This window comes from Acomys minous (assembly GCF_964271855.1).
Source record: "Acomys minous genome assembly, chromosome: 12".
Taxonomy (NCBI): Eukaryota; Metazoa; Chordata; class Mammalia; order Rodentia; family Muridae; genus Acomys; species Acomys minous.
The window spans coordinates 68302744-68328527 of NC_140493.1; the positions used below are offsets into that span (position 1 = coordinate 68302744).

Genomic DNA, 25784 nt, shown 5'->3' on the forward strand with positions numbered 1-25784 from the left:
CACTTCCTGGCGTTGGGAACGCGGAGCGGACGTCGTCTTTCCGCCATTGCTCTGTCGGCCGAGCCGCTACCTGGGTGAGGGGCGACAGGTGGGTGGCGGGCGTCCCAGGCTGGGCTGCAGGCGGTCCGGTGCGCCGAGCGGCCTGAGGAGCTGCGCCAGGCCCCGGCTGCGAGCGCCCAGCCCGGCTAGCTGGCAGGCCAGGAGGCTCGGGACGCGTTGCATCGTCCCCCTTGTGGGCCCGAGCCTAGCTGCTTAGCGTTGGCTTCCGTCTCCTTCTCGGATTCTCCCGGCATGGCCGGAGTGTTTCCTTACCGAGGGCCGGGTAACCCGGTGCCCGGTCCGCTAGCCCCGCTGCCGGACTACATGTCAGAGGAGAAGCTGCAGGAGAAAGGTGAGGGGGCAAGTGGGGACCCCGCGCGCGCGGGCCCGGCCGCTTTCACTTCTTGCCTCCAGGCGGGTCATCGGGGCGGGGGTGGGGAGTGGCGCCTTCTTGTTAGCAGTATTTATTTTTTTTTGTAAATTTAGTTAAGTCCTTGAAAGATTGGAAGCGCCTATTGTTTGCGTGCGTGTGTGAGTGTGTGTGAGTGTGTGTGTGTGTGTTAAATATAGGGGTGAAGACAAAACTGATTTTATAGGGTTTGCATTACTATGAAGAAATTAGGCCGGGCGTGGTGGCGCACGCCTCTAATCCCAACACTCAGGAGGCAGAGGCAGGCGGATCGCTGTGAGTTCGAGGCCAGCCTGGTCTACAAAGTGAGTCCAGGACAGCCCAGGCTAACACAGAGAAACCCTGTCTCAAAAAACAAAACAACAATAACAACAACAAAAAGAAATTAGACATCAGGGTCCTTTACCCCCACATCTATAGCAAACCTATAGTTTGGGGGAGTACAGTGGCGGGGTACTCGGCAGGGAGTATTCCTCCTCCCCACAGCACTTGGGAGTTGGTGTTACTTCAGGGGCAAGAATTGGGAGATAGTTCAGGTAAAGGTGTGCAGCCCTTTAAAACTGAGGTGTCTTTATAGCTCGAAAATGGCAGCAGTTGCAGGCCAAGCGCTATGCAGAGAAGCGGAAGTTTGGGTTTGTGGATGCTCAGAAGGAAGACATGCCCCCAGAACATGTCAGGAAAATCATTCGAGACCATGGAGACATGACCAACAGGAAGTTCCGTCATGACAAGAGGGTCTACTTGGGGTAAGCAACATCCCAGAACAATTTCCTGTGGAGTGTGGCCTTTTTCCTTTCTCTGCCGTTCGTTGATTGTGTTGGATAGAGGAACTGTGATTTGGAACAGGACTTTGCATATATGTGTGTGTTCTGGCTGGCCTGGTAGTAGTTCTGTAGTCTAGGCTGGCGTCGAACCCACAGAAATCCCCATGCCTCTGCCTCCTGAGTGCTGGGATTAAAGGCAGGTGCCGCCGTGTCCAGCCTGGAACACGGCTCTTGACCGCACAGAAGATGACTGTAAGAATGAGGCAAGGAGCACTGGGACACCATGATAATTACCAGATTATTGTTTCGCTTTGCCCTGCAAATGTCATTGTAAAATGTCTGTCGTTGAACTGTTTGAAGCTCAGATTGAGACACTAGGCACTCTGGGTGCCTTTAACTTGTCGGTCACCAGAATTTGGGGGCTTGGGTGTTTAATTCCTGGGCGGAGGTCTCTATACTACTGTTAACTCTTCAGCCCTAAGCTGCAGAGATTCTTTTTAATTTTATGTGCATTGTATGTCTATGAGTTTCAGATTTTGGAGTTACAGACAGTTGTGAACGGCTATGTGGTTGCTGGGAATTGAACCCAGGTCCTCTGGAAGAACAGTCAGTGCTCCCAACCGCTGAGCCATCTCTCCAGCCCAAGCTGCAGAGATTCTTAACACTCCATTTAGATATGAAAAACTGGCCAGTTAATGAATTGGTGTAGGGAAGCCTTGAAATTTTTATTTCAAAAATTATTTCTTCCTGGGAGATAGTGCCATTAATCTCAGCACTCAGGAGGAGGAGGCAGAGACAGAGTGAGTCTACAGTGTGAGTCTGGGACAGCCAGGGCTACACAGAGAAACCCTGTCTCAAAAAACAAAACAAATATTTCTTAACCAGACATGGTAGTGTTTGCGCACATGGGCTGCAGAGGCAGAGGGATCACAGGCCGAGGCCAGCTTAGACTAAGACTGCTGCACGAGATGAAAACACAACAAAAGCTAGATGTGGTGGCCTGGCCTTTAGTCCCTTCACGTGGGAGACAGAGTCCCAGTGTTGTGGAATTACGACGTTTAGAAGGGAGAGTGGGATTAGGTGAAGGTGGAGATGGGAGGGGTGGGACTCTAGTCGTACAGGACCTGAGTCCAAATTTGGGGCTTTGGACTAGAAGGCAGCCTTTCCTGTGGAACAGAACAGGACACAATTAGTCGTTTCTAACTGTCTCTTCCTGGTGTTGCAGAGCCCTCAAGTACATGCCCCATGCAGTTCTGAAGCTCCTGGAGAACATGCCCATGCCTTGGGAGCAGATTCGCGACGTGCCTGTCCTGTACCACATCACCGGAGCCATTTCCTTTGTCAACGAGATTCCCTGGGTCATTGAGCCAGTTTACATCTCCCAGTGGGGGTGAGGAGGGCCCGAGTGTGGCGGTTGCAGTGGTGGCTGATGTGGTGCTGCTGTGGGGCTGGGAGTGTGGGCAGTGGCAGCTGAGGGCCAGTGGGTAGAAACTGTTGTATGATGTTCTTGCCTTCTAGGTCAATGTGGATCATGATGCGTCGAGAAAAAAGAGACAGGAGGCATTTCAAGAGGATGCGCTTCCCCCCTTTTGACGATGAGGAACCCCCCCTGGACTATGCTGACAACATCTTGGATGTCGAGCCGCTGGAAGCCATTCAGCTGGAGCTGGACCCCGAGGAGGATGCCCCTGTGTTGGACTGGTTCTATGACCACCAGCCCCTGAGAGACAGTAGGAAGTGAGTGGAACTAGCTCCAGTGGCAGCTGTGGGAAGGCAGCGGGGAAGTGGCTTGGCTCAGTGCCTACTTGACGCGCGCCCTCCATCTTTTCTGTAGGTATGTTAATGGTTCCACGTACCAGCGCTGGCAGTTCACGTTGCCAATGATGTCCACTCTCTACCGATTGGCCAATCAGCTTCTGACCGACTTGGTGGATGACAACTATTTCTATCTCTTTGATCTAAAGGCCTTCTTTACCTCTAAGGCACTCAACATGGCCATTCCTGGGGGACCCAAGTTTGAACCTCTTGTTCGAGACATCAACCTACAGTAAGTTGGGGAGTGTCGCTTTTAGACACCTTGTGTGTAATAAAATTAATCTGTATGCTTAAGACCATTGCCTAACAGTGGAACCAGACTGCTCACTTGATTCGCTCTTCTAGGGATGAGGACTGGAATGAATTTAACGATATTAATAAGATCATCATCCGTCAGCCCATTCGTACTGAGTACAAGATTGCTTTTCCTTACCTGTATAACAACCTCCCACACCATGTCCACCTGACCTGGTAAGGTGCTGGAACAAAGCGCTGAGAAAGGAGGCCAGTCTAGTTTGGGCCAGAGCAGAAGAACATTGGCTGACTCTTCTGTTGTTACAGGTACCACACGCCTAACGTTGTATTCATCAAGACTGAGGACCCTGATTTGCCAGCTTTCTACTTTGATCCTCTGATCAACCCAATCTCCCATAGACACTCGGTGAAGGTAAGATGGACTCACAGGCTTTGGGTGTTGACAGGACTGGGGGTGGGTGGCTGAGAGTCTTGATGATTGGACCTGGGGTCTTGCTTGTCCGTGCTAGGCAAGTTTCTGCCCCTCATCAACTTATGCCCTACTTTTTTTATTTTGGGCATACAGTGTAGGTTGGCACAATTCTACTGTCTAGGTCCAGGCTGGTCTTGTATTCTCAGCCCTTTTGTCTTACCAGAGGCCTCCTCCCCGGAGCTCACTGGGCTGTGGTTGGGAACAGATTGCAGTGAGCACCTCCTATGCTGTGGGAGGCTTTTAGTAGTCACCGGGTGGGAGGGTCTCCTGCGTAGCTCTGTCTGCTCTCTGCTCCCTTGGCTCCTTTGCCTGGCTCTTCAGGCCTTCTCTTGTCAGGTACCCCAGTTTTTGTGGCATGTGTGGCCGCTATGCTTGACCCCAGCATTTTCTGCTCTTCTCAGTTTTGCACTCAGTGAGTGGAAAATGAGCCCTTGAGGATTTCTTTTTCAGAGCCAGGAACCACTGCCTGATGATGATGAGGAATTTGAACTCCCAGAGTTTGTGGAGCCCTTCTTGAAGGACACACCCCTCTATACAGACAATACAGCCAATGGCATCGCCCTGCTCTGGGCACCGCGGCCCTTCAACCTACGCTCTGGTCGTACCCGCCGGGCTCTGGACATTCCCCTTGTCAAGAACTGGTAAGGCTTCTACCTAAGGGGCAGAGAAAGGACTGTCTGGATGGGCGTGCAGCCTTGCCAAGAGCATCGGCAAGGAGAGGGGAGCAAAGCTCTAATGGCTTACTTAACCAGGTACCGGGAGCACTGTCCTGCTGGGCAGCCTGTGAAAGTCCGAGTGTCCTATCAGAAGCTGCTTAAGTACTACGTGCTGAATGCTCTCAAGCATCGACCCCCCAAAGCCCAGAAGAAGAGGTGAGGTGCTGGAGGCCCCTGCTGCAGCTCGTGGTCCTAAAGTGTCAGGATGCCACTTGAACTCTCCTCTTTACTCTCACCAGGTATCTGTTCCGCTCGTTCAAAGCTACCAAATTCTTTCAGTCCACAAAGCTGGACTGGGTGGAGGTAGGGCTGCAGGTGTGCCGCCAGGGCTACAACATGCTCAACCTCCTCATTCACCGGAAGAACCTCAACTACCTGCACTTGGACTATAACTTCAACCTGAAGCCCGTCAAGACACTCACCACCAAGGTGCCTGCCTCGGCCCTCACTGTCTGCTGGGCGTAGGGGTGGACGGCACTGTGGCATGCTGCCTCCTCCCCCTGTGGCCACTGTTACCAATGTGCTGTCTGTTCTTGGCCTTTTCAGGAAAGAAAGAAATCTCGCTTTGGGAATGCTTTCCACCTGTGCCGGGAAGTACTGCGTTTAACTAAACTGGTTGTGGACAGTCATGTGCAATATCGCTTGGGCAATGTGGATGCCTTCCAGGTGAGGCCATGGTGGCTGGCCCCCTGCCCAGATGGGAGGCAGGGGAAGCCTTGCTGGCTGCGGAGCTGGCTTGGCTGTCTGTCTGATGTGTGGTTGTATTGCAGCTGGCAGATGGGTTGCAGTACATATTTGCCCATGTGGGGCAGTTGACTGGCATGTACCGCTACAAATACAAGCTGATGCGGCAGATCCGCATGTGCAAGGACCTAAAGCACCTCATCTATTACCGCTTCAACACGGTGAGCCCCGCCCACCCCCGCCTTCTCCTTACGTTTAGCACTCTTTCCAGGACTTCCGCGGAGAGGATCTGCCCCCCTTCTCTCCCTTTCTTTTTGTTGTTGTTGGTTTTGGTTTTTCGAAATCTGGTTTCTCTGTGTAGCCTTGGCTGTCCTGGACTCGCTTTGTAGACCCAGCTGTCCTCGAACTCATAGCAATCCACCTGCCTCCCGAGTGCAAATCTCTTGACAATGCCATTACTGTACTCAGTGAATCTCAGCACCTCACCCCAAACCTACCACTGAGTCCATGCAGGAGCCTCCCTTCCTGCCTGAGTTCTCATACGCTTCCCTTTCTAGATTGTGAAGACTCAGAGCGTTTATCGTGTCACCTTGGCAACGTGATAGATGCTTTTCCTTCTCTACTTTGTTTTCTTTGTATTGTTTCCTAAAGGAGTAGTTCATTTTTTGTTCCTGATTTCTGCTTGACTGTAGGGCCCTGTAGGGAAGGGACCTGGCTGTGGTTTCTGGGCTGCTGGATGGCGGGTCTGGCTGTTTTTCATGCGTGGAATTACTCCTTTGCTAGAGCGATGGCTGGGCAACCTCCTGGCCCGACAGTTTGAAGGTAAGTGATTCTCTTTACCCACCTTGTCTCGTTGCTTCCAGGGTAGATTGTGGTGCCTGTTTTCCCGAGCTTTCATTTGCATTTGTTAGTATCTTTGCTTCTGAGTTCATTTCAAATGAGTCTGGCCTAGTATTTTGGTTCTTGGGCTGCTCTCTGGGATTTTGCACTAGCATACATTTGTATAGTTGTGCCTATCTGAGGTGGCTTATCTTTTTGCATGTGTGGAGTATATGGACGCTTGCTACTATTTATTGATTTATTCTCTCGTCCATCCCTTTACTCCTAGGCCGCCACTCAAAGGGGGTGGCGAAGACAGTAACAAAGCAACGAGTGGAGTCTCATTTTGACCTTGAGCTTAGGGCAGCTGTGATGCATGATATTCTGGACATGATGCCTGAAGGCATCAAACAGAACAAGGCCCGAACAATTTTACAGCACCTCAGTGAAGCCTGGCGCTGCTGGAAGGCCAACATTCCTTGGAAGGTATGCCATCTCTAAGGTGACACAAACATTCATCTTCCTGAGCTTAGGATTACCACACCCTCAGAGACCTGTCCACCTTCTGTTGCCCCCCACCCCTCGGTTCTTGAAACAGTTTCAGTGTGTCATCCTGGCTGACCCGTAACTGTGCAGGCTCGGTGGTCTCTAGAGAGCTCTATCTGCCTCTGCCTTTATGCTGCGGTGCAGGTGTGAAACACTGTGCTTGCTTCTTACTGCTTTTTCACTGTGTTTGCACTTTCAGGTCCCAGGACTGCCAACACCTATAGAGAATATGATTCTTCGGTATGTTAAGGCCAAGGCTGATTGGTGGACCAATACTGCCCACTATAACCGAGAGCGGATCCGCCGTGGGGCTACTGTAGACAAGACTGTTTGCAAAAAGAACCTGGGCCGCCTCACCCGCCTGTACCTGAAGGCAGAACAGGAGAGGCAGCACAATTACCTGAAGGTGGGCCAGCTAGACTGGGTGTGAGGACTGGGGGACAAGGGGAGCTGCAAAATGGGGATCAAAAAACTGTCCTGGATCGGATGATAGTGGGAGACTAAGTGCACTTCACCTTGCAGGACGGGCCTTACATCACAGCCGAGGAGGCAGTGGCGGTGTACACTACCACCGTGCACTGGCTGGAGAGCCGCAGATTCTCTCCTATCCCGTTCCCCCCGCTCTCATACAAGCACGACACCAAGTTGCTCATCTTGGCTCTGGAGCGCCTGAAGGAAGCCTATAGGTGAGGGACGGCCGGAAGGGTCTCCCCTGGGAGCATAACAGAGGGGGAGTGACGCCAGGGTCAGCATCTTCCTGGGTTTCTCATTCACCTTTCCTTCGCTTTGTTAGTGTGAAGTCTAGGTTAAACCAGTCCCAGAGGGAGGAGCTGGGTCTGATCGAGCAAGCCTACGACAACCCCCATGAGGCTTTGTCCCGCATCAAGCGTCACCTGCTCACACAGAGAGCCTTTAAAGAAGTGAGTGAGATGCTCCTTAAGCTTCTTTTGGTCCATGCTATTTGTTCTTGGCATCTGGAGGGCGCCAGGCTGGCTTCAGTGAGTTGATGTGACCAGGTTCCTTCTCCCACAGGTGGGCATTGAGTTTATGGATCTCTATAGCCACCTGGTGCCAGTGTATGACGTGGAGCCACTGGAGAAGATAACTGATGCTTACCTGGACCAGTACCTGTGGTATGAAGCAGATAAGCGCCGTCTTTTCCCTCCCTGGATCAAGCCTGCTGACACAGAGCCACCTCCGCTGCTTGTTTACAAGTGGTGCCAAGGTAAAACTGCTGGAAGTACCCTCTGCAGAGAAAAGGGATGATCGAAACTCATACCTAGCTGGGCGTGATGGCGCATGACTGTAGTCCCATGAGTGTAGTCCCAGCACTCAGGAAGGCAGAGGCAGGCAGATCTCTGAGTTTGAGGCCAGCCTGGTCTACAAAACGAGTCCAAGACAGCAAAGGCTACACAGAGAAACCTTGTCTTAAAAAAAAAATCATATCTAGACTGCATAATCCATTTTATTCTTCTTGCATGAAAAGAGTGACTAGTACGGCCATGTGGTGACGGCATACACCTTTAATCTCAGTGCTCGGGAGGCAGAGGCAGGCGGATGTCTGAGTTCAAGGACAGCTAGGGCTACACAGAAAAACCCTGTCTCAAAAAAGAAAAAGAAAAAAGAAAGAAAAAAAGGAAGAAAGAAAGGAAAAAGAAAAAGAGTGAATAGTGCTAATGTTGAGCAAAGCTGACACTTGTAGCAACCAGGGTGGGTGGGTGGACGGATGAATGGATGGCAGAGGGTTTGGGAATGTGTTAAGCTACTGTGTGTCCTGAAGAGAAAATGTTAATCTGCTATAGTTGTCTTTTTGCTTTTTTAGGCATCAATAACCTGCAGGATGTGTGGGAGACCAGTGAGGGCGAGTGCAATGTCATGTTGGAGTCGCGCTTTGAGAAGATGTATGAGAAGATTGACTTGACCCTGCTTAATAGGCTGCTGCGCCTCATTGTGGACCACAACATAGCCGACTACATGACGGCCAAGAACAACGTGGTCATCAACTATAAGGTCTGTTGTGGAGCAGGTAGCAACACCACGTGTTAGGGGTTGTCTGACCCGTTAAGTTAGGACTTGCTGAGGAAGAGTGAAGGAGATTGGACCCTGAAGCACCTGGGGCACAGCCAGCCGTAGCCATAGCTAAGAGTTGTGGTTCTTTTTACAATTTTTTCTAGGACATGAACCATACAAATTCCTATGGGATCATCAGAGGCCTGCAGTTTGCCTCATTCATTGTCCAGTACTATGGCTTGGTGATGGATTTACTCGTATTGGGATTGCACCGGGCCAGTGAGATGGCTGGGCCTCCTCAGATGCCAAACGACTTTCTCAGTTTCCAGGACATAGCCACCGAGGCTGCACACCCAATCCGACTCTTCTGTAGATACATTGATCGCATCCATATTTTCTTCAGGTAATGAACCTGGACGGATCCTTGAACTAACAGAGCTGGGAGGTACGTCCTGTCTGTGAAGTGCCTCTTGTAGCTGTTGGCTAATTGCTGAGCTGCTCTGGAAAGTGACATGAAGCCCAGAGTGGCACAGAGCCCCCACCTGTGAAGCTGCGGGTCTCAAGGGTCCTAGTGAATCTGGACTCAACAGTGTATCCTGCCTTAATGTAGGTTCACAGCAGATGAGGCTCGGGATCTGATCCAGCGCTACCTGACAGAGCATCCGGACCCCAACAATGAGAACATTGTTGGCTACAACAACAAGAAGTGCTGGCCCCGAGATGCGCGCATGCGCCTCATGAAGCATGACGTCAACCTGTGAGTCTCCGTCGGCTCTGTGGGAGGTAGAAGGACATCAGTCCCGGGGACCCCGAAAGCAATTAGTATTGAGGCGGTTGAGTCTTAGTTAGGAGGAGTGGAGGCCTGTTGGGGTATTGTGTGCTTGGTCTTTGACTAAAATGCCTTTGTGTTCTGTGCGGACAGGGGTCGGGCAGTGTTCTGGGACATCAAAAACCGGCTGCCACGATCAGTGACGACAGTACAGTGGGAGAATAGCTTTGTGTCTGTGTACAGTAAAGACAACCCCAACCTGCTGTTCAACATGTGTGGCTTTGAGTGCCGCATCCTGCCTAAGTGCCGCACCAGCTATGAAGAGTTTACCCACAAGGATGGGGTCTGGAACCTGCAGAATGAGGTACAGTCTAGGAAGGACGTCAGGGCACCCTGTAGCCCTGGCATCAGTGGGTGACGAACCAGTCATACCTTTCAGTGTTTCTCAGTGAGCCTTGGGTGCGTCGAACTTAGTCACAGTCAGTCCTATAAGCAGGGTCTCTGTGTAACCCTGGCTAGCCTCGAATTGACTTTGTAGACCAAACTGACCTAGATTGCCTTAGAGATCAGCCTGCCTCTGTCTCTACCTCCCAAGTGTTATGAGCTACCACCATGCCCTGCTCGTGCGCGCGCTCTCGCTCGCTCTCTCTCTCTCTCTCTCTCTCTCTCTCTCTCTCTCTCTCTCTCTCTATCTCTATCTCTCGCTATCTCGCTATCTCGCTATCTCACTCTCTCTGTAGGTCTGGTGTAGGTCTGGCTGGTGAATTTAGCCTTAAATTTACCGTGACCCCTACCTCCAGTTCCTGAGTACTGAAATTAAATGTGTGTACTAGCATGTCTGGCTTTTCATATTTATTTATGCCATGGCACATGTGTGGAGGTCAGAGGACAACTTGTAGTCAATTCCACTATGTGGGTCCTGGGGGTTGAAGTCAGGAAATAAAGCTTGGTAGCAAGCACCTTTGCCTGTTTGAGCTGTCTGACCAGCCCCTCTGGGAGTTTCTGAGACATGTTAACACGGACCTTGTGGTTTAGGTTACCAAGGAGCGGACAGCCCAGTGTTTCCTGCGTGTGGATGATGAGTCAATGCAACGCTTCCATAATCGCGTGCGGCAGATTCTAATGGCCTCTGGCTCCACTACCTTTACCAAGGTAGGTAGGGCTCTAAGCCTCAGTTCTGTCCATCTTGTGTCCTTTCAACTCCTCCCCAGGTTTGAGCTCCCTCTTTCCCAGGATTGCCTAGTACACTAATCTCCATGTTTTATGGGATGGCGGCTTACAATGTTGAATCAGTTGGGCTTTATTTCTGAGAATTTTCTACAAGAATTTAACAGGCTGCATCTGGGGGTGAGAGGTGATTTTAAATCAAAGCAAAAGTAGCAGCTATAATTTCAACGAAAGCATCTATTCTGCATTTTCCCTTAAGCTTGTTATCTACGTCAAACAGCTTAAATTTTAGTGAGTGGCATAGAATATTATTAAAATGCAGGGGGGTTTTGTTTGTGTTGATTTTTTTTTTTTAATTGTTTCTGGGGCCCAGTTAAGATAGCTGAGATTGAGGAAATCTGAAGATTTCTTAGTTGTGTATACATAAGTCAAATCTCCCATGATGCAATTTTTTAAATGTAGCTCTGAGGAATAAGCTTGTCCTTCTAGGCTGATGTCCTCATCTTTGGTAACTATGTGCTGTAGGCACTTTGCATATACTACACGGGTAGCTGCAAGATCCCCTTCTCTCTGAGAGACAGGTGTTTGATCAAAGAAGCACTAGGGGGTGAGGCTTATGGAAACCATTGCATTATGGGCAGCTGAGGTTCCTAGAGTTCATGAGGTCTGGTTCTGAGTGTGAAAGAAGAAAGGCTTCTACAAGAAGCAGCAGGCACTCAGTTTTAGCAGAGGTGTGCAGATGACATTAGCACGGTGCTTGCGTAGCTATAAGAAGTTTAAGGTTTGTGGAGTTGGATATTTTCTAGACTCTTGGAAAAAGAATTTTCAGCAAATTTAAAAGTATAAAACATTCTTTAATTTTATAATTTTGTTTTTTGTTTTTCCCAAGACAAAGTTTTTCTTTGTGTATCCTTGGCTGTCTTAGAACTTGATTTGTAGATCAGCCTGGCCTCAAATTCACAGACATATGCCTGCCTCTGCCTCCTGAGTGCTGGGGTTATTGGCGTGACTACCAGTGCCAGGCAGTTTGATAAATTCCTGGTGTAAAGCATGAAAGCCCAAGGTTGAGGGAGACTGCCGGGAAGAGTGGAGAGTGAGAAGACGCAGGTGAGGGCGATGGAAACACTGAGGTGTACTGACCAGAGCCGAGACAGGGCAGGGCTGTAGGGGGGTCAAGGCTGACAGGAACTAATGTCCAGGATCGAGCAGGTGTTTAACGGCATCAGTTGCCTAAGAAGTTTGGTTAGATAAAGAGTGAACAGGAACCAGTGGAACTGGCAGGTAGGACGTCATTGGTGACCTTAAAGCTATTTCAGGGATAGTTGGGATGGAAGCCAGATGGTGTGGATGCAACTTTATAGGAGGTGAGTGGAGACAGTAAGGACTCCAGTTTGCCGGAGCGGGAGTAGATATGTTAGAAGCCTTCCGGAGGGAGCTGCATGTCAAGACAGCACTTTTTGTTTGCTTTGGTTTTGGCTTTTTACTTTTATTCACTTTTTCTTCTTTTTTTGGTATAATTTACTTGTGTACAATGGCATTATAGCCATAACCATATTAACCTCTTATTTCCCTCCTGCATTCCCCTCTGCCCCCTCCTATAGGAAGGGGTGTGTGTGTGTGTGTGTGTGTGTGTGTGTGTGTGTGTGTGTGTGAGAGAGAGAGAGAGAGAGAGAGAGAGAGAAAAGAAAAAACAATTAATGAAATAATGCTTATCGTAAGCCAATAAACCGTATTATTTTACAAAGTGCTTTTATTAATTAGATCAGAGAAAAAAACAATGTATTTATCCTTTGCTTTTTTTGTTTGTTCTGTTCATTTGTTTGCTTGCTTGAGAAAAACTTTATCTACAATCCAGGCTGGCATTGAACTCTTGATCTTTCTGACTCAGCCTCTTAAGTACTGGGATTATAGGCATAAGCCACCGGACACTGGTTTCAGGCCTCCACATATACATGTTCCCACACATACATGTATACACACACTTACACTGATAGGGGTACATATCATATACAGCACATCAGAAAACCCCTTTCTTCCCCCCTGAAGTCAATAGAAAGAAAGTTTCCAAGGAGGCTAGAAGTGGATGGATCTTTTGTTGTTGTTGTTCCGTTTTGGTTTTGTTTTTTTCGAGACAGGGTTTCCCTATGTAGCCTCAACTGTCCTTGAACTCACATCAGTCTGCCTGCCTCTGCCTCCTGAGTGCTGGGATTAAAGGTGGTGCCACCATGCCCTGCTGGTGGATGGATTTTTTGGTTTTTCAAGACAGAAGCCTTGGCTGTCCTGGACTTGCTTTGTAGACCAGACTTGTCATGAACTCACAGTGATCCACCTGCCTCTGCCTCCTGAGTGCTAGGATTAAAGGTGTGCGTCACCACCTCCTGGCTTGGTAGATGGATGGATGGATTATTTATTTATTTTATTTTATTTAATTATAGGTATAAATTATTTTTATTTTATTTTATTTATTATTATGTATACAGTGGAATGTGCATCTGCATGCCAGAAGAGGGCATCAGATCACATTATAAATGGTTGTGAGCCACCATGTGGTTGCTGGGAATTGAACTCAGGACCTCTGGAAGAGCAGTCAGTGTTCTTAACCTCTGAGCCATCTCTCCAGCCTGGATCATTCATTCATTCATTCATTCATTCATTTATTTATTTATTTATTTATTTATTTATTTATATTTGTTTTTCGAGATGGGATTTCTCTGTGTAACAGCCCTGGCTGTCCTGGACTCGCTTTGTAGACCAGGCTGGCCTCGAACTCAGGGATCCACCTGCCTCTGCCTCCCAAGTGCTGGGGTTAAAGGCGTGTGCCACTACGCCCATCTGATGGATGGATCTTAAAGCTCCTTTGCTTTCTTCTTTTTAGGTTGTGCCTTGTGTGCTTACAAGCATACACATGCCACAACCAATGTCTAGAAGTCAGAGGACAACTTGGAGGAGTTATTTTTCCTTGCCATGTGGGGTCCTGGGGATCAAATTGAGGGCCTTCTGGTTTAGCAGCAAAGACCCTTGACTTCATTGAGCCAATTTGTCTTTTCAGTTGTTTGATTTTGCTGTGCTGGGGATTGAACTCAGGGAACCGCCTGTGTTACGCAAGTGTTTTACCACTGACCTTCTTGTTTGTTTTCGTTTTGTTTGTGTTTTTTTTTTTGAGACAGTGTTTCTCTGTGTAGCCTTGGCTGTCCTGGACTCCCTTTGTAGACCAAGCTGGCCTCGAACTCATGAACTCACAGTGATCCACACATGGTTTACTGACCCATTTTTGAGATTAAGGTTTTCCTGTGTTACCCAGACTGGTCTTGAGCTCCTGGGCTAAAGTGATCCACTGACCTCAGCCTCCCAGATAGCTGAAAATACAGGTGTCCTTCACTGCTATGGCCTTGACTGTCCTCAGTTCTCCTTTCCCTCCAGCATGCTGCTGTTACTACCTTGGGTCACCACCCCGCTTTAGGTATGTGCAGCACATTTACCTCAAGCACGAACGTGACCCTTCTTTCACTCGTGGTCCTAATTGAAATACAGGCTGGGCCATTTACACAAGACCTTGATGAAGGCTGGGCAAATAGAGCAATGCATCTAATTAGGTAGTCTGACTGATGGCCTTTCTGTGTAAAGGCCCTAAGGCTGCCTTCCTGGTTAGTTCTTTGTCTTTCTGAAATCAACAATGCTGTTTTCCTTCTTTGACCTGATCATCCCCAAGTTTCTGTTGTTCTCAAAGGAATATTGTATTTAAAATTACTAAACAGTAGTTTGGCTGCTTATTCTAAACATGAGGGAAATCCACAGTATTTTATTCTTTAGTGTATTAATATCTTTTACAGATGAAAAATTTTGTGGAATTTCATTCCTTTGCTTTCATTGTTAATAACTAGTTAGTAACTGGAAGACCTGCCTTGCTCATGTGGAATTTACTCTTTCCCACTACCTTTAGATTGTGAATAAGTGGAATACAGCACTTATTGGCCTTATGACATATTTTCGAGAGGCTGTGGTAAATACACAGGAACTCCTAGATTTATTGGTAAAGTGTGAAAACAAGATCCAGACACGTATCAAGATTGGATTGAACTCCAAGATGCCAAGCCGGTTTCCCCCTGTTGTGTTCTACACCCCAAAAGAGCTGGGTGGCCTTGGCATGCTCTCAATGGGCCACGTGCTCATCCCCCAGTCTGACCTCAGGTATGGCTTGATGGACTCATTGTGTAGACTGACGGAAGTGGGTGTTTGCTTACTTTGATTTTTACTTTTATCTGTTGTCTCAATTTCCTCAAACAGGTGGTCTAAGCAAACAGATGTAGGTATCACACACTTCCGTTCAGGAATGAGTCATGAAGAAGACCAGCTGATTCCCAACTTGTACCGCTACATACAGCCATGGGAGAGCGAGTTCATTGACTCTCAACGGGTCTGGGCTGAGTATGCACTCAAGAGACAGGAGGCTATTGCCCAGAACAGGTGGGCGTGCAGGAGGGTGTGCCTGGCTAAGGGCTGGGGGTGGGGGGGGCCACAACACTGAGTCTTATGTGGAGGGCGTGGTCAGAGTATGTTTTATAGGAGTCAAAACTGATTCTGCTTATCCTTGGCTAAAGAATGTTGACTGTTTCTCTTTGCCTGAGAAAGGATGTTGGCTTTATCTTTCTGGCAGACGGTTGACTTTAGAAGATTTAGAAGATTCGTGGGATCGAGGCATTCCCCGGATCAATACCCTCTTCCAGAAAGACCGGCACACATTGGCTTATGATAAGGGCTGGCGTGTCCGAACTGACTTTAAGCAGTACCAGGTATTTGGAGCGGAAAGTAGAGCAAGTTTCTCCGAATCAGGATGCATTGTCACTTAGGGTGGTAGGCACCCTGCTACTCCCCTGTGCTTGTCTCGCTGTGCAGGTGTTGATGCCGCCCTGTGTTTGTCTGGCTGTGCGCGTGTTGATGTGCCCTGTGCCTGTCTCGCTGTGCGGGTGTTGATGCCACCCTGTGCCTGTCTCGCTGTGCGGGTGTTGATGCCACCCTGTGCCTCTCGCTGTGCGGGTGTTGATGCCGCCCTGTGCCTGTCTCGCTGTGCGGGTGTTGATGCCGCCCTGTGCCTGTCTCGCTGTGCGGGTGTTGATGCTCCCCTGTGCCTGTCTCGCTGTGCGGGTGTTGATGCTGCCCTGTGCCTGTCTCGCTGTGCGGGTGTTGATGCCGCCCTGTGCCTGTCTGGCTGTGCGGGGGTTGATGCTGCCCTGTGCCTGTCTGGCTATGTGGGGGTTGATGCTGCCCTGTGCCTGTCTCGCTGTGCGGGTGTTGATGCTGCCCTGTGCCTGTCTCGCTGTGCGGGTGTTGATGCTGCCCTGTGCCTGTCTGGCTGTGCGGGTGTTGATGTTGCCCTGTGCCTGTCTCGCTGTGCGGGTGTTGATGCTGCCCTGTGCTTGTCTCGCTGTGCGGGTGTTGATGCCGCCCTGTGCCTGTCTCGCTGTGCGGGTGTTGATGCCGCCCTGTGCCTGTCTGGCTGTGCGGGGGTTGATGTGCCCTGTGCCTGTCTCGCTGCAGGTGTTGATGCTGCCCTGTGCCTGTCTGGCTGTGCGGGTGTTGATGCTGCCCTGTGCCTGTCTCGCTGTGCGGGTGTTGATGCTGCCCTGTGCCTGTCTCGCTGTGCGGGTGTTGATGCTGCCCTGTGCCTGTCTCGCTGTGCGGGTGTTGATGCTGCCCTGTGCCTGTCTGGCTGTGCGGGTGTTGATGTTGCCCTGTGCCTGTCTCGCTGTGCGGGTGTTGATGCTGCCCTGTGCTTGTCTCGCTGTGCGGGTGTTGATGCCGCCCTGTGCCTGTCTCGCTGTGCGGGTGTTGATGCCGCCCTGTGCCTGTCTGGCTGTGCGGGGGTTGATGTGCCCTGTGCCTGTCTCGCTGCAGGTGTTGATGCTGCCCTGGGCCTGTCTGGCTGTGCGGGTGTTGATGCCGCTCTGTGCCTGTCTCGCAGGTGTTGAAGCAGAACCCTTTCTGGTGGACGCACCAGCGGCATGATGGCAAGCTCTGGAACCTCAACAACTACCGCACAGACATGATTCAGGCCCTGGGAGGCGTGGAGGGCATTCTAGAGCACACGCTCTTCAAGGGCACCTACTTCCCTACCTGGGAAGGCCTGTTCTGGTAAGGACTCTGTCCCCTTTACAGGAGGTGTCACAGCTGCCCGAGCTCATCGCTTCAGGGCTGTAGTGGCCTGCTGCGTCTCAGCTACCCTGTGAGGCTTAGGCACCACTGGGAGGTGGACGGGCGTCATCTTATTTGGGGTTCCTCTGCTCTGCAGGGAGAAAGCCAGTGGCTTTGAGGAATCCATGAAGTGGAAGAAGCTGACCAATGCTCAGCGATCAGGATTAAACCAGATTCCTAATCGTAGATTCACCCTTTGGTGGTCCCCAACAATCAATCGAGCCAATGTGAGTGTGACTCCTCAACAGGGGAGATAAGATGTTCCTGTTGCCTTCCCTTTGTCTCTGCTCTCTAACGCCACCCCTCTTCCCCGGCAGGTGTACGTAGGCTTCCAGGTGCAACTGGACTTGACGGGAATCTTCATGCACGGCAAGATCCCCACGCTGAAGATCTCTCTCATCCAGATATTCCGAGCTCACTTGTGGCAGAAGATCCACGAGAGCATCGTGATGGACTTGTGTCAGGTGGGCTGTAGTTTGAGGGGTGAGAGGTCACAGTCACATCAGCTTGTTATTTATTTATTTATTTATTTATTTTTAATATTTTGAGATGAAGTCTTTTTTTTTTCTTTTTTTTTTAAAGATTGATTTATTATACATACAGTGTTTTAGCTATATGTATGCCTGCATGCTATAAGAGGGCATTATAGATGGTGTGGGCTGCCATGTGGTTGCTGGAAATTGAACTCAGGACCTTTGGAAGAGCAATCAGTGCTCTTAACCTCTGAGCCAGCTCTCCAGCCTGAGATAAAGTCCTTGTATGTGGCCCTGGCCTAGAGCTCCTTATGTAAGCCAGTCTGGCCTTGAACTCATAGAGTATAGAGATCTGCCTACCTCTGCCTTCGAAGAGCTGGAATTAAAAGCATGCACCACCATGTCCAGCCAGCTTATTCTTTTGATTATGGGAAATTTATTCTTCAGCTCTCAGTGTAAGTGGATTTCAGTAATAAGGCACACCTACTCATCTTTATCTCCAGGTCTTTGACCAGGAATTGGATGCTCTGGAAATTGAGACAGTACAAAAGGAGACAATCCATCCTCGAAAGTCCTACAAGATGAACTCTTCCTGTGCAGATATACTACTCTTTGCTTCCTATAAGTGGAATGTCTCCCGGCCCTCGCTGCTGGCAGACTCCAAGTAAGTGTTCTGTGGCCCAGCTTTAGGTCCCAGGAAAGGACCCTTGGTGATTACTATGATAACCATGTTATGTACGGGATTAGCCCTGCCTTTTTCCTTTTGTTATTCTGGCTTTGGCCTTATACTGATACTGCCTCAGCCCACCCCCTGTATCAGAGTGGGTGCCATTCCCAGCTTTTTGCTGACGTTCTTTTAAACTTGGAGTCAGTGTTACCACTGTAACACATCAGCCGATCTGTTGCTTGTTTTTGTTTTGTTTTTTGAGACAAGGTTTTTCTGTGTAGCCTTGGCTGTCCTGGAACTCACCCTATAGACCAGGCTGGCCTTGAGCTCAGAGCTCCACCTGCCTCTGCCGCCTGAGTGCCTCCACCACAGGCTCAGGGTCTGCTGCTCTAGAGTAAGGAGGCGGTAGTTTTGAGATGTAGGTGCAGTGTGTGGGAGTTCTCATGATTCTGAGACATTGTTTATGCTGCAGTTTCCTGGAAACCTGAGCTTTTTCCGCCCTTAGGGATGTGATGGACAGCACCACCACACAGAAGTACTGGATTGACATTCAACTACGCTGGGGGGACTATGATTCCCATGATATTGAGCGCTATGCCCGGGCCAAGTTCCTGGATTACACCACGGACAACATGAGTATCTACCCTTCGCCCACTGGTGTGCTCATTGCCATTGACCTGGCCTACAACCTGCACAGGTGAGAGCGCGCTCGGAAGCATGCGCTTTCCCTTAGCACTGTACTTGCGTGTTTGTTTGGTTTCACTTGTTTGAAGCAGAGTCTCACTGTATAGTGTTAGCTGGCCTGGAACTCACTATGTAGACCAGCTTGGCCCCAAGCTCGCAGAGATCTGCCTGCCTCAGCCACCACGCCCTACACATTAGCCCTTTACAGCAGTTTTAGTTTGCCTGGCTAAGATGGTTTTGCCTTCTGGGTCACTGACTGGCTCTTCTCTCTGTATGTATGGACGTATGTATGTATGTATGTTAGATTATTACATAATCGCACCCTTTCCTTGGGGCTTTCTGGCTACGCCTAAGTTCTTTTGACCCCTTCCTCCTCACAGTGCCTATGGAAACTGGTTCCCAGGCAGCAAGCCTCTCATCCAGCAGGCCATGGCCAAGATCATGAAGGCAAATCCTGCCTTGTATGTGTTACGTGAACGGATCCGCAAAGGACTGCAGCTGTATTCCTCTGAGCCCACTGAGCCTTATCTGTCCTCTCAGAACTATGGGGAACTTTTCTCTAACCAGATCATCTGGTTTGTTGATGACACCAATGTCTACAGAGTGACTATCCACAAGGTGGGTGTTGGATGCAGCGTGAGCGTGCAGGCTTCAAATGCCTGTGAGAGAATAAGGCACAAGGATATGCACACACTGAATGAAGTCATGGTGACTGTGTCTAGGCCATGCTAACTAATATAATTGTTCTTTAGACCTTTGAGGGGAACTTGACAACCAAACCCATCAATGGGGCCATCTTCATCTTCAATCCACGCACGGGGCAGCTGTTTCTCAAGATAATTCACACATCTGTGTGGGCTGGACAGAAGCGTTTGGGTCAGGTAAGCAGCTTAGATGACAGTGAGGTCATGGAATCTTGGTGTCTCTCATTCTTGGTTGGGGGCAAGGAGAAACCCTGTCTTGAAAAACGAAAAAAAGAAAGAGAGAGAGAGAGAGAGAGAGAAAGAAAGAAAGAAAGAAAGAAAGAAAGAAAGAAAGAAAACAAAAAGAAAAGAAATAGCAGCTGGTGGCTCATCTGTAATTAGATCTGGTGCCCTCTTCTGGTGGGGAGGCGCACATGCAGGCAGAAGATTGTATATATAATAAACAAATCTTTTTAAAAAAAGACTCGTTTCTCTCTTTTTAAAAATAATTTATTTAATTTCTATTTTATGTGCATTGGTGGAGGGCATCAGATCTCTTGGAACTGGAATTACAGGTAGTTGTGAGCTGCCGTGTGGGTGCTGAGAATTGAAGCTGGGTCCTTTGGAAGAACAGATAGTGCTCTTAACCACTGAGCCATCTCTCCAGTCAGTTATTTATTTATTTATTTATTTATTTATTTATTTATTTATTTTTTAAGACAAGGTTTCTCTGTGTAGCCTTGGCTGTCCTAGACTTGATTTGTAGACCAGGCTGGCCTCAGACTAACAGCGATCTGCCTGCTTCTTCCTCCCGAGTGCTGGGATTAAAGGCTTGCACCACCACGCCCGACCCAAGACTCATTTCTTTATGCAACTTTTAGTAGTTTTGCGTTTCATTTAGATTATTTTCCCCCAAGATCGGGTTTCTCTGTGTAGCCCTGGCTGTCCTGGAACTCTCTCTGTAGACCAGGCTGACCTCAAACTCAGAGACCCACCTGCTTCTGCCTCCTAAGTGCTGGGATTAAAGGGAAGTGTCACCACTGCTTGCCTTATTTAGATTTTTTTTTTTTAATTATTTTATTAGGCTGGGCAGTTGGAAGGCAGAGGTAGATATATATCTTTGTGAGTGTGAAGCCAGCCTGGTCTATTGAGTTCTAGGCCAGCCAGGGCTGCAAATGCTATCTTATTATAATTGTGTGGGTGGGCTACATGAGTGTGGGGAGGGACGCCTCTGTGGGCTCCCTGGTGTGGGTGCTGGGAACCAAGCTCAAGTCCTCTGTAAGAGCAGAACATGCTCTTAACCTGTGAGCCATCGCTCCGACCTTGTCTTATTTTCCTGTTTCTGAGCTGTAGTTCATCATTAAGCCTGTAGGTGTCTTTTTCTAATTACTAAGGTCAGCATCCGTGTTCATTATAGAAACAGTTAATTTCAAGATTAGAATTTTTTTCTAGTTAATTGAAGAACATGGACTCAATTTTGTTGTGTTTTTTTTCTTGGTTGTTAGTTGGCCAAGTGGAAGACTGCTGAGGAAGTGGCTGCCCTGATCCGATCTCTGCCTGTGGAAGAACAGCCTAAACAGATCATTGTCACCAGGAAGGGCATGCTGGACCCATTGGAGGTGAGATGTGGACACAGTAGAACAAAGTAGGCCGGAGCCCCTGGCCTTGCCTCTGACCTCGGCTTTGCTCTAGGTACACTTACTGGACTTCCCCAACATTGTGATCAAAGGCTCAGAGCTCCAGCTGCCCTTCCAGGCGTGTCTCAAGGTGGAGAAGTTTGGGGATCTCATCCTTAAAGCTACAGAGCCCCAGATGGTCCTCTTCAACCTCTATGATGACTGGCTCAAGACTATCTCATCCTACACGGTAATTTGATGCCTTAGGAAGAGGGTCTTTCTGGGACAGGTTTTGGAGCCAGAAGAAGATTCTGTGCCTCGGGAGTCTCCACAAGCCACTTGATGAGGCCATTTTAAAATACAAAGAGCAAGAGCTCTGAGCGTGTGAGGGTTGGCACCGTAGCACTTTGGAGACAGTGCTTGCCTCCCTTGAGGCTCTGCTGAAGGAGGGAAACCCTCACAGAGCTGACGGCCCCTGCCCTTCCCCACCTCCGCAGGCTTTCTCCCGTCTCATCCTGATTCTGCGTGCTTTGCATGTGAACAACGACAGGGCAAAGGTGATCCTGAAGCCAGACAAAACCACCATTACGGAACCCCACCACATCTGGCCCACGCTGACTGACGAGGAGTGGATCAAGGTGGAGGTGCAGCTCAAGGATCTGATCCTGGCCGACTACGGCAAGAAAAACAAGTGAGCAGAGCTAGGGGCCGCACTGCAGGCCTGGGGTCTGAGGTTTGGAAACATTGAGGCTTGGAAGTTTCTCAGATTTTTTAGCTGTGTTTGGTAACGCATGCCTGTAATCCCTGCACTTGGTAGGTAGAGGCAAAAGGATCAGGAATTCACAGTTATCTTCAACTCTACAAGTTAGAGGTTAATCTGGGCCACGTGATGTCCTGTCTCAAAAGAAAAATAATGCTCAGAGGTTTCTAGGAAGAAATGTAGTCAGTGGCCAGTCTCACTATTGCCCTAATTCTCAGTGAAGGTACTGGTGGTGCCATTTTGAATAGATGATGCTTCCTTTCACTCCTGCTCTCTCCATTTCTCTTGTGTTTGAGGCAAAGTTTCACCATGTATCCAGACTGGCCTTGAACTCCCAAAATCCTCTTGCCTTAACCTTCCAACTGCTGGATTATTGGTATGTCATAATACACCCAATTTGGGGTTTCCATTTTTGAAAGTTGTCCTGTGTCAGGGTAATTTTTGTGGAAGAAAAGTAATAAGTACGTGTGCTGTGTCTCCTCCAGAGTAAATTTAAAAATTACAAAGAAAGAAGAGATGGTACTTGAGGATTATCTTGGCACAGAATGCCCTGCCTACCCAGTTCTTCTTTGCCGGCAAGGCACAAGTGATTGGGGGAAGGGATTCTGTTTAACTTACAGTGTGTCCCCACAGTGTGAATGTGGCATCACTGACACAATCAGAAATTCGAGACATCATCCTAGGAATGGAGATCTCGGCACCATCACAGCAGCGGCAGCAGATCGCTGAGATTGAGAAGCAGACCAAGGAGCAGTCCCAGCTCACCGCCACACAGACCAGAACTGTCAACAAGCATGGCGACGAGATTATCACCTCCACTACCAGCAACTATGAGACTCAGACCTTCTCATCAAAGACTGAGTGGAGAGTCAGGTACCGTGGAGGGCACCAAGGTGGGTGGACAGGCCTGTCAGTGTTGCTGAGCGTGCTTGGCCTCGGATGCTGACGCTCCCTGTCTGTTCTGTAGGGCCATATCTGCTGCCAACCTGCATCTACGGACCAATCACATTTATGTTTCATCTGATGACATCAAGGAGACTGGTTATACCTACATTCTTCCCAAGAATGTGCTTAAGAAGTTCATCTGCATATCTGATCTCCGTGCCCAAGTGAGTAAGCACACACCTGGACCATAGCATGAGCCCACTTAGTCAGGTCCTAAATTTCACTTGATAATTCCAGGAACTTTGAGGTGCTGGTTTCAAAATTCATGAGTGAATTAGTAACTTGAAAAACACAGCACAAACAAGAATATGTCAAAACATTTCATAAAGAAAGAAAAAGAAAAAAACATTTCATAAAGCTATGGCATTTAGTATTATTAATATTATTGGGTAGAAGGTATTGGCAGAGGATAGCAAATAGGTTAAAATGTGTATATAGGTGATGTGCTATATCAAATCTTATATGACTGCATACCACTCACAAAAGTAAAGTCTAAATAGAGTTTTAAAAAAAAAATGGGAAATACTATACTGGAGTATTGTGTTGGGAAAATCTTTAAACACATTAAACAGCTGGGCATAGTGGTACATACCTTAATCTCAGCACTTGGATGACTGAGGCAGAAGGATTGCTGTGTGTTTAAAGGCAAGCTTTAAACTACCAACTGAGTCAGCTGTGGCTTAGCTAGGTCTGGTGGCCAGGCCTGTGACCCAGGTTTGAGAAGTAGAGGTGAGACAATCAGGAGTTCAAAGCCAGCTTCTGAGTGTTGAGTTCTAGTCCAGCCAGTACCAAATGAGACTTTCTCAAAGAAATACACACAAGCTCATTATATACTTATATGGAATTGATGGGCTGGTGAAATCCTTCTGTAAAGGTGCTTGTCAAGTCTGCCAGCCGCAGTTCAAGCTCCAGAGTCTACATGGTAGAAGGAGAGAATTGACCCCTGCAAGTTGTCCTGTGACTTCCACATGCCTGGTGTGACACACATGCACATACACACACTAAGTACATGTTTAAAGATATTAAAACAAAACACCCAGGAACTGTCATTGGGCAGCAGATGTGCTGTACAACACTGACAACCTGAGTTAAGTCCCCAAATCCCACTATGAAGGAGGGAACCAGCTCTGCAGAGTTGTCCTCTGAGCCCCGCACGCACACCGTGCCATGCATTCATCTGCAGGTGCACATATAGTAATAAAAGCAATAATAACAGTAAAGGAAAGAAAGAGAAGTCTCCTTCTGTAAAAGAGGACCATGTGAGTCAAGGCCACCTTGGTCTACGTAGTGAGTTCCAGGACAGCCAGTAGGTAAAGCACTTTTCACACAACCTGAGTTCAACTCCCTAGAGCCCCTATAAAGTAGAAGGAGAGACCCTGTTCCATAGAATTTTCCTCTGACTTTCACACACACTCAGTGCCACACACAAGTCCTCTCATATACTCACACAGAATAACAATGCAATAACCCACCACCACCCCCCGGGCTGGAGAGATGACTCAGGTTAAGAGCACTGCCTGGTCTTCCAGAGGTCCTGAGTTCAATTCCCAGCAACCACATGGTGGCTCACAACCATCTATAATGTGATCATCTGATGCCTTCTTCAGCAGATAAAGCGCTCATATACAATAAATAAAATAAATCTTTAAAAAAAAATTTTTATATGTAGGTGTTTTGTCTGTATGTCTGTGCACTATATGCATGCAGAGGAGGGTGTCAGGCCCCCTAGAGCTGGAGTTACAGTCATAAGCCACCATGTGGTAGGAATCCATCCCAGGTCCTCTGGAAGAGCAACCAGTACTCTTAATCACTGCGCCATCTCTCCAACTTTGACGATAAGTTTTTTAAAACTTTTGAGTTCAGTGAGTAGAGGCACTTGCCACCAAACCCGATGGCCCAAATTTGATTCCCCCAGATCCTGGGGACAGTTTGAGATGAGGTCCACAAATAACATTTTGAGCAAGTAACCAAGTGATTCTGCCCCAGGGGTTTTGACTGTATTTTGAAAAACCACCTACCTAGTTCTTGGGAACGGGAAGAAATTCTGGCGCTCTGGGTTGGTACTAAGAATGGTCTCTGATCCCTCATCTCTAGATTGCAGGGTACCTGTATGGAGTGAGCCCTCCAGATAACCCTCAGGTGAAGGAGATCCGTTGTATTGTGATGGTGCCACAGTGGGGCACTCACCAGACCGTGCACCTGCCCAGCCAGCTGCCGCAGCACGAGTACCTCAAGGTTTGTGGTGGTGGACCCGGGGCGTTGAACTTACTGTCATGTTACTCACTGGGTGGCATTTGTCTGCAGATAGGTTGCACATCTCTTTGTTGCTCTTTGCCTACAGGAGATGGAACCCTTAGGTTGGATCCACACTCAGCCCAATGAGTCTCCCCAGCTCTCACCCCAAGATGTTACAACTCATGCCAAGATCATGGCTGACAACCCATCTTGGGATGGCGAGAAGACAATTATCATCACCTGCAGGTGGGTGTGGCCTCCTTGAGTGCGAGTATTATAGGGCAGGTATTGCAGGCCAGGACCTGGATTGGTGGTCTAAGCCCTCATCCTGTCTTTTTCCCTTCCCTCAGCTTCACACCGGGCTCCTGCACTCTGACAGCCTACAAGCTGACCCCTAGCGGCTATGAGTGGGGCCGACAGAACACAGACAAAGGCAACAACCCCAAAGGCTACCTGCCCTCACACTACGAGAGGGTGCAGATGCTCCTGTCAGACAGATTCCTTGGCTTCTTTATGGTCCCTGCCCAGTCCTCCTGGAACTACAACTTTATGGGTATGTGGTTGTGCACGGCAGCAGCAAGGGCTGGAGACAGGTCACGCCAGCATGCTTGCCTGTTGGGGTCTGGCTACCTTGGAAGTGGCCCAGGGGCTCAGGCTGGGTGAGACAGGCAGCCCCTTGTTAATCCTGATATTTCCCTCTCCCAAAAGGTGTCCGGCATGACCCCAACATGAAGTACGAGCTGCAGCTGGCAAACCCCAAGGAATTCTACCATGAGGTCCACAGGCCTTCCCACTTCCTCAACTTTGCGCTGCTGCAGGAGGGAGAAGTCTACTCCGCAGACAGAGAGGACCTCTATGCCTAGTTACTCCTTCTCCCTCTGCTTCAGATTCCCGACGCCTGGAGCCTCAACGTGCCCTCCCCACAGACAAGCTGCTGACATTCAGCAGCCTGGCCCCTTGTGCTTTGTGCTTGTGTTGTTGATAGATTGTGATCCTGAACAAAATGTAATAAATTTTATACAAATAGGAAGGAGTACTTCTGTTTTCTTGCTATTATGAATTCAAAT

The 25784-nt window shown here is 48.9% G+C and overlaps 1 protein-coding gene across 1 annotated transcript; it reads left to right on the forward strand.

Moving 5' to 3' along the window:
• PRPF8 (pre-mRNA processing factor 8) lies at positions 1 to 25747 on the forward strand. The gene is made up of 42 exons (XM_084751635.1): positions 1 to 391; positions 1026 to 1194; positions 2438 to 2602; positions 2731 to 2949; positions 3047 to 3259; positions 3373 to 3498; positions 3589 to 3694; positions 4205 to 4395; positions 4507 to 4626; positions 4710 to 4899; positions 5017 to 5136; positions 5241 to 5375; positions 5847 to 5976; positions 6263 to 6459; positions 6719 to 6925; positions 7042 to 7205; positions 7313 to 7439; positions 7552 to 7744; positions 8342 to 8529; positions 8694 to 8932; positions 9140 to 9286; positions 9452 to 9662; positions 10334 to 10450; positions 14406 to 14653; positions 14750 to 14929; positions 15120 to 15255; positions 16425 to 16594; positions 16752 to 16881; positions 16972 to 17118; positions 17631 to 17791; positions 18300 to 18491; positions 18859 to 19096; positions 19231 to 19359; positions 20667 to 20780; positions 20854 to 21027; positions 21275 to 21468; positions 22171 to 22410; positions 22505 to 22646; positions 24577 to 24717; positions 24824 to 24963; positions 25068 to 25270; positions 25426 to 25747. Exons 1-42 carry the CDS (start codon positions 292 to 294, stop codon positions 25578 to 25580), a joined length of 7008 nt encoding a protein of 2335 aa, XP_084607761.1. The 5' UTR covers positions 1 to 291; the 3' UTR covers positions 25581 to 25747.
• Positions 25748 to 25784: the final 37 nt, after the last annotated feature.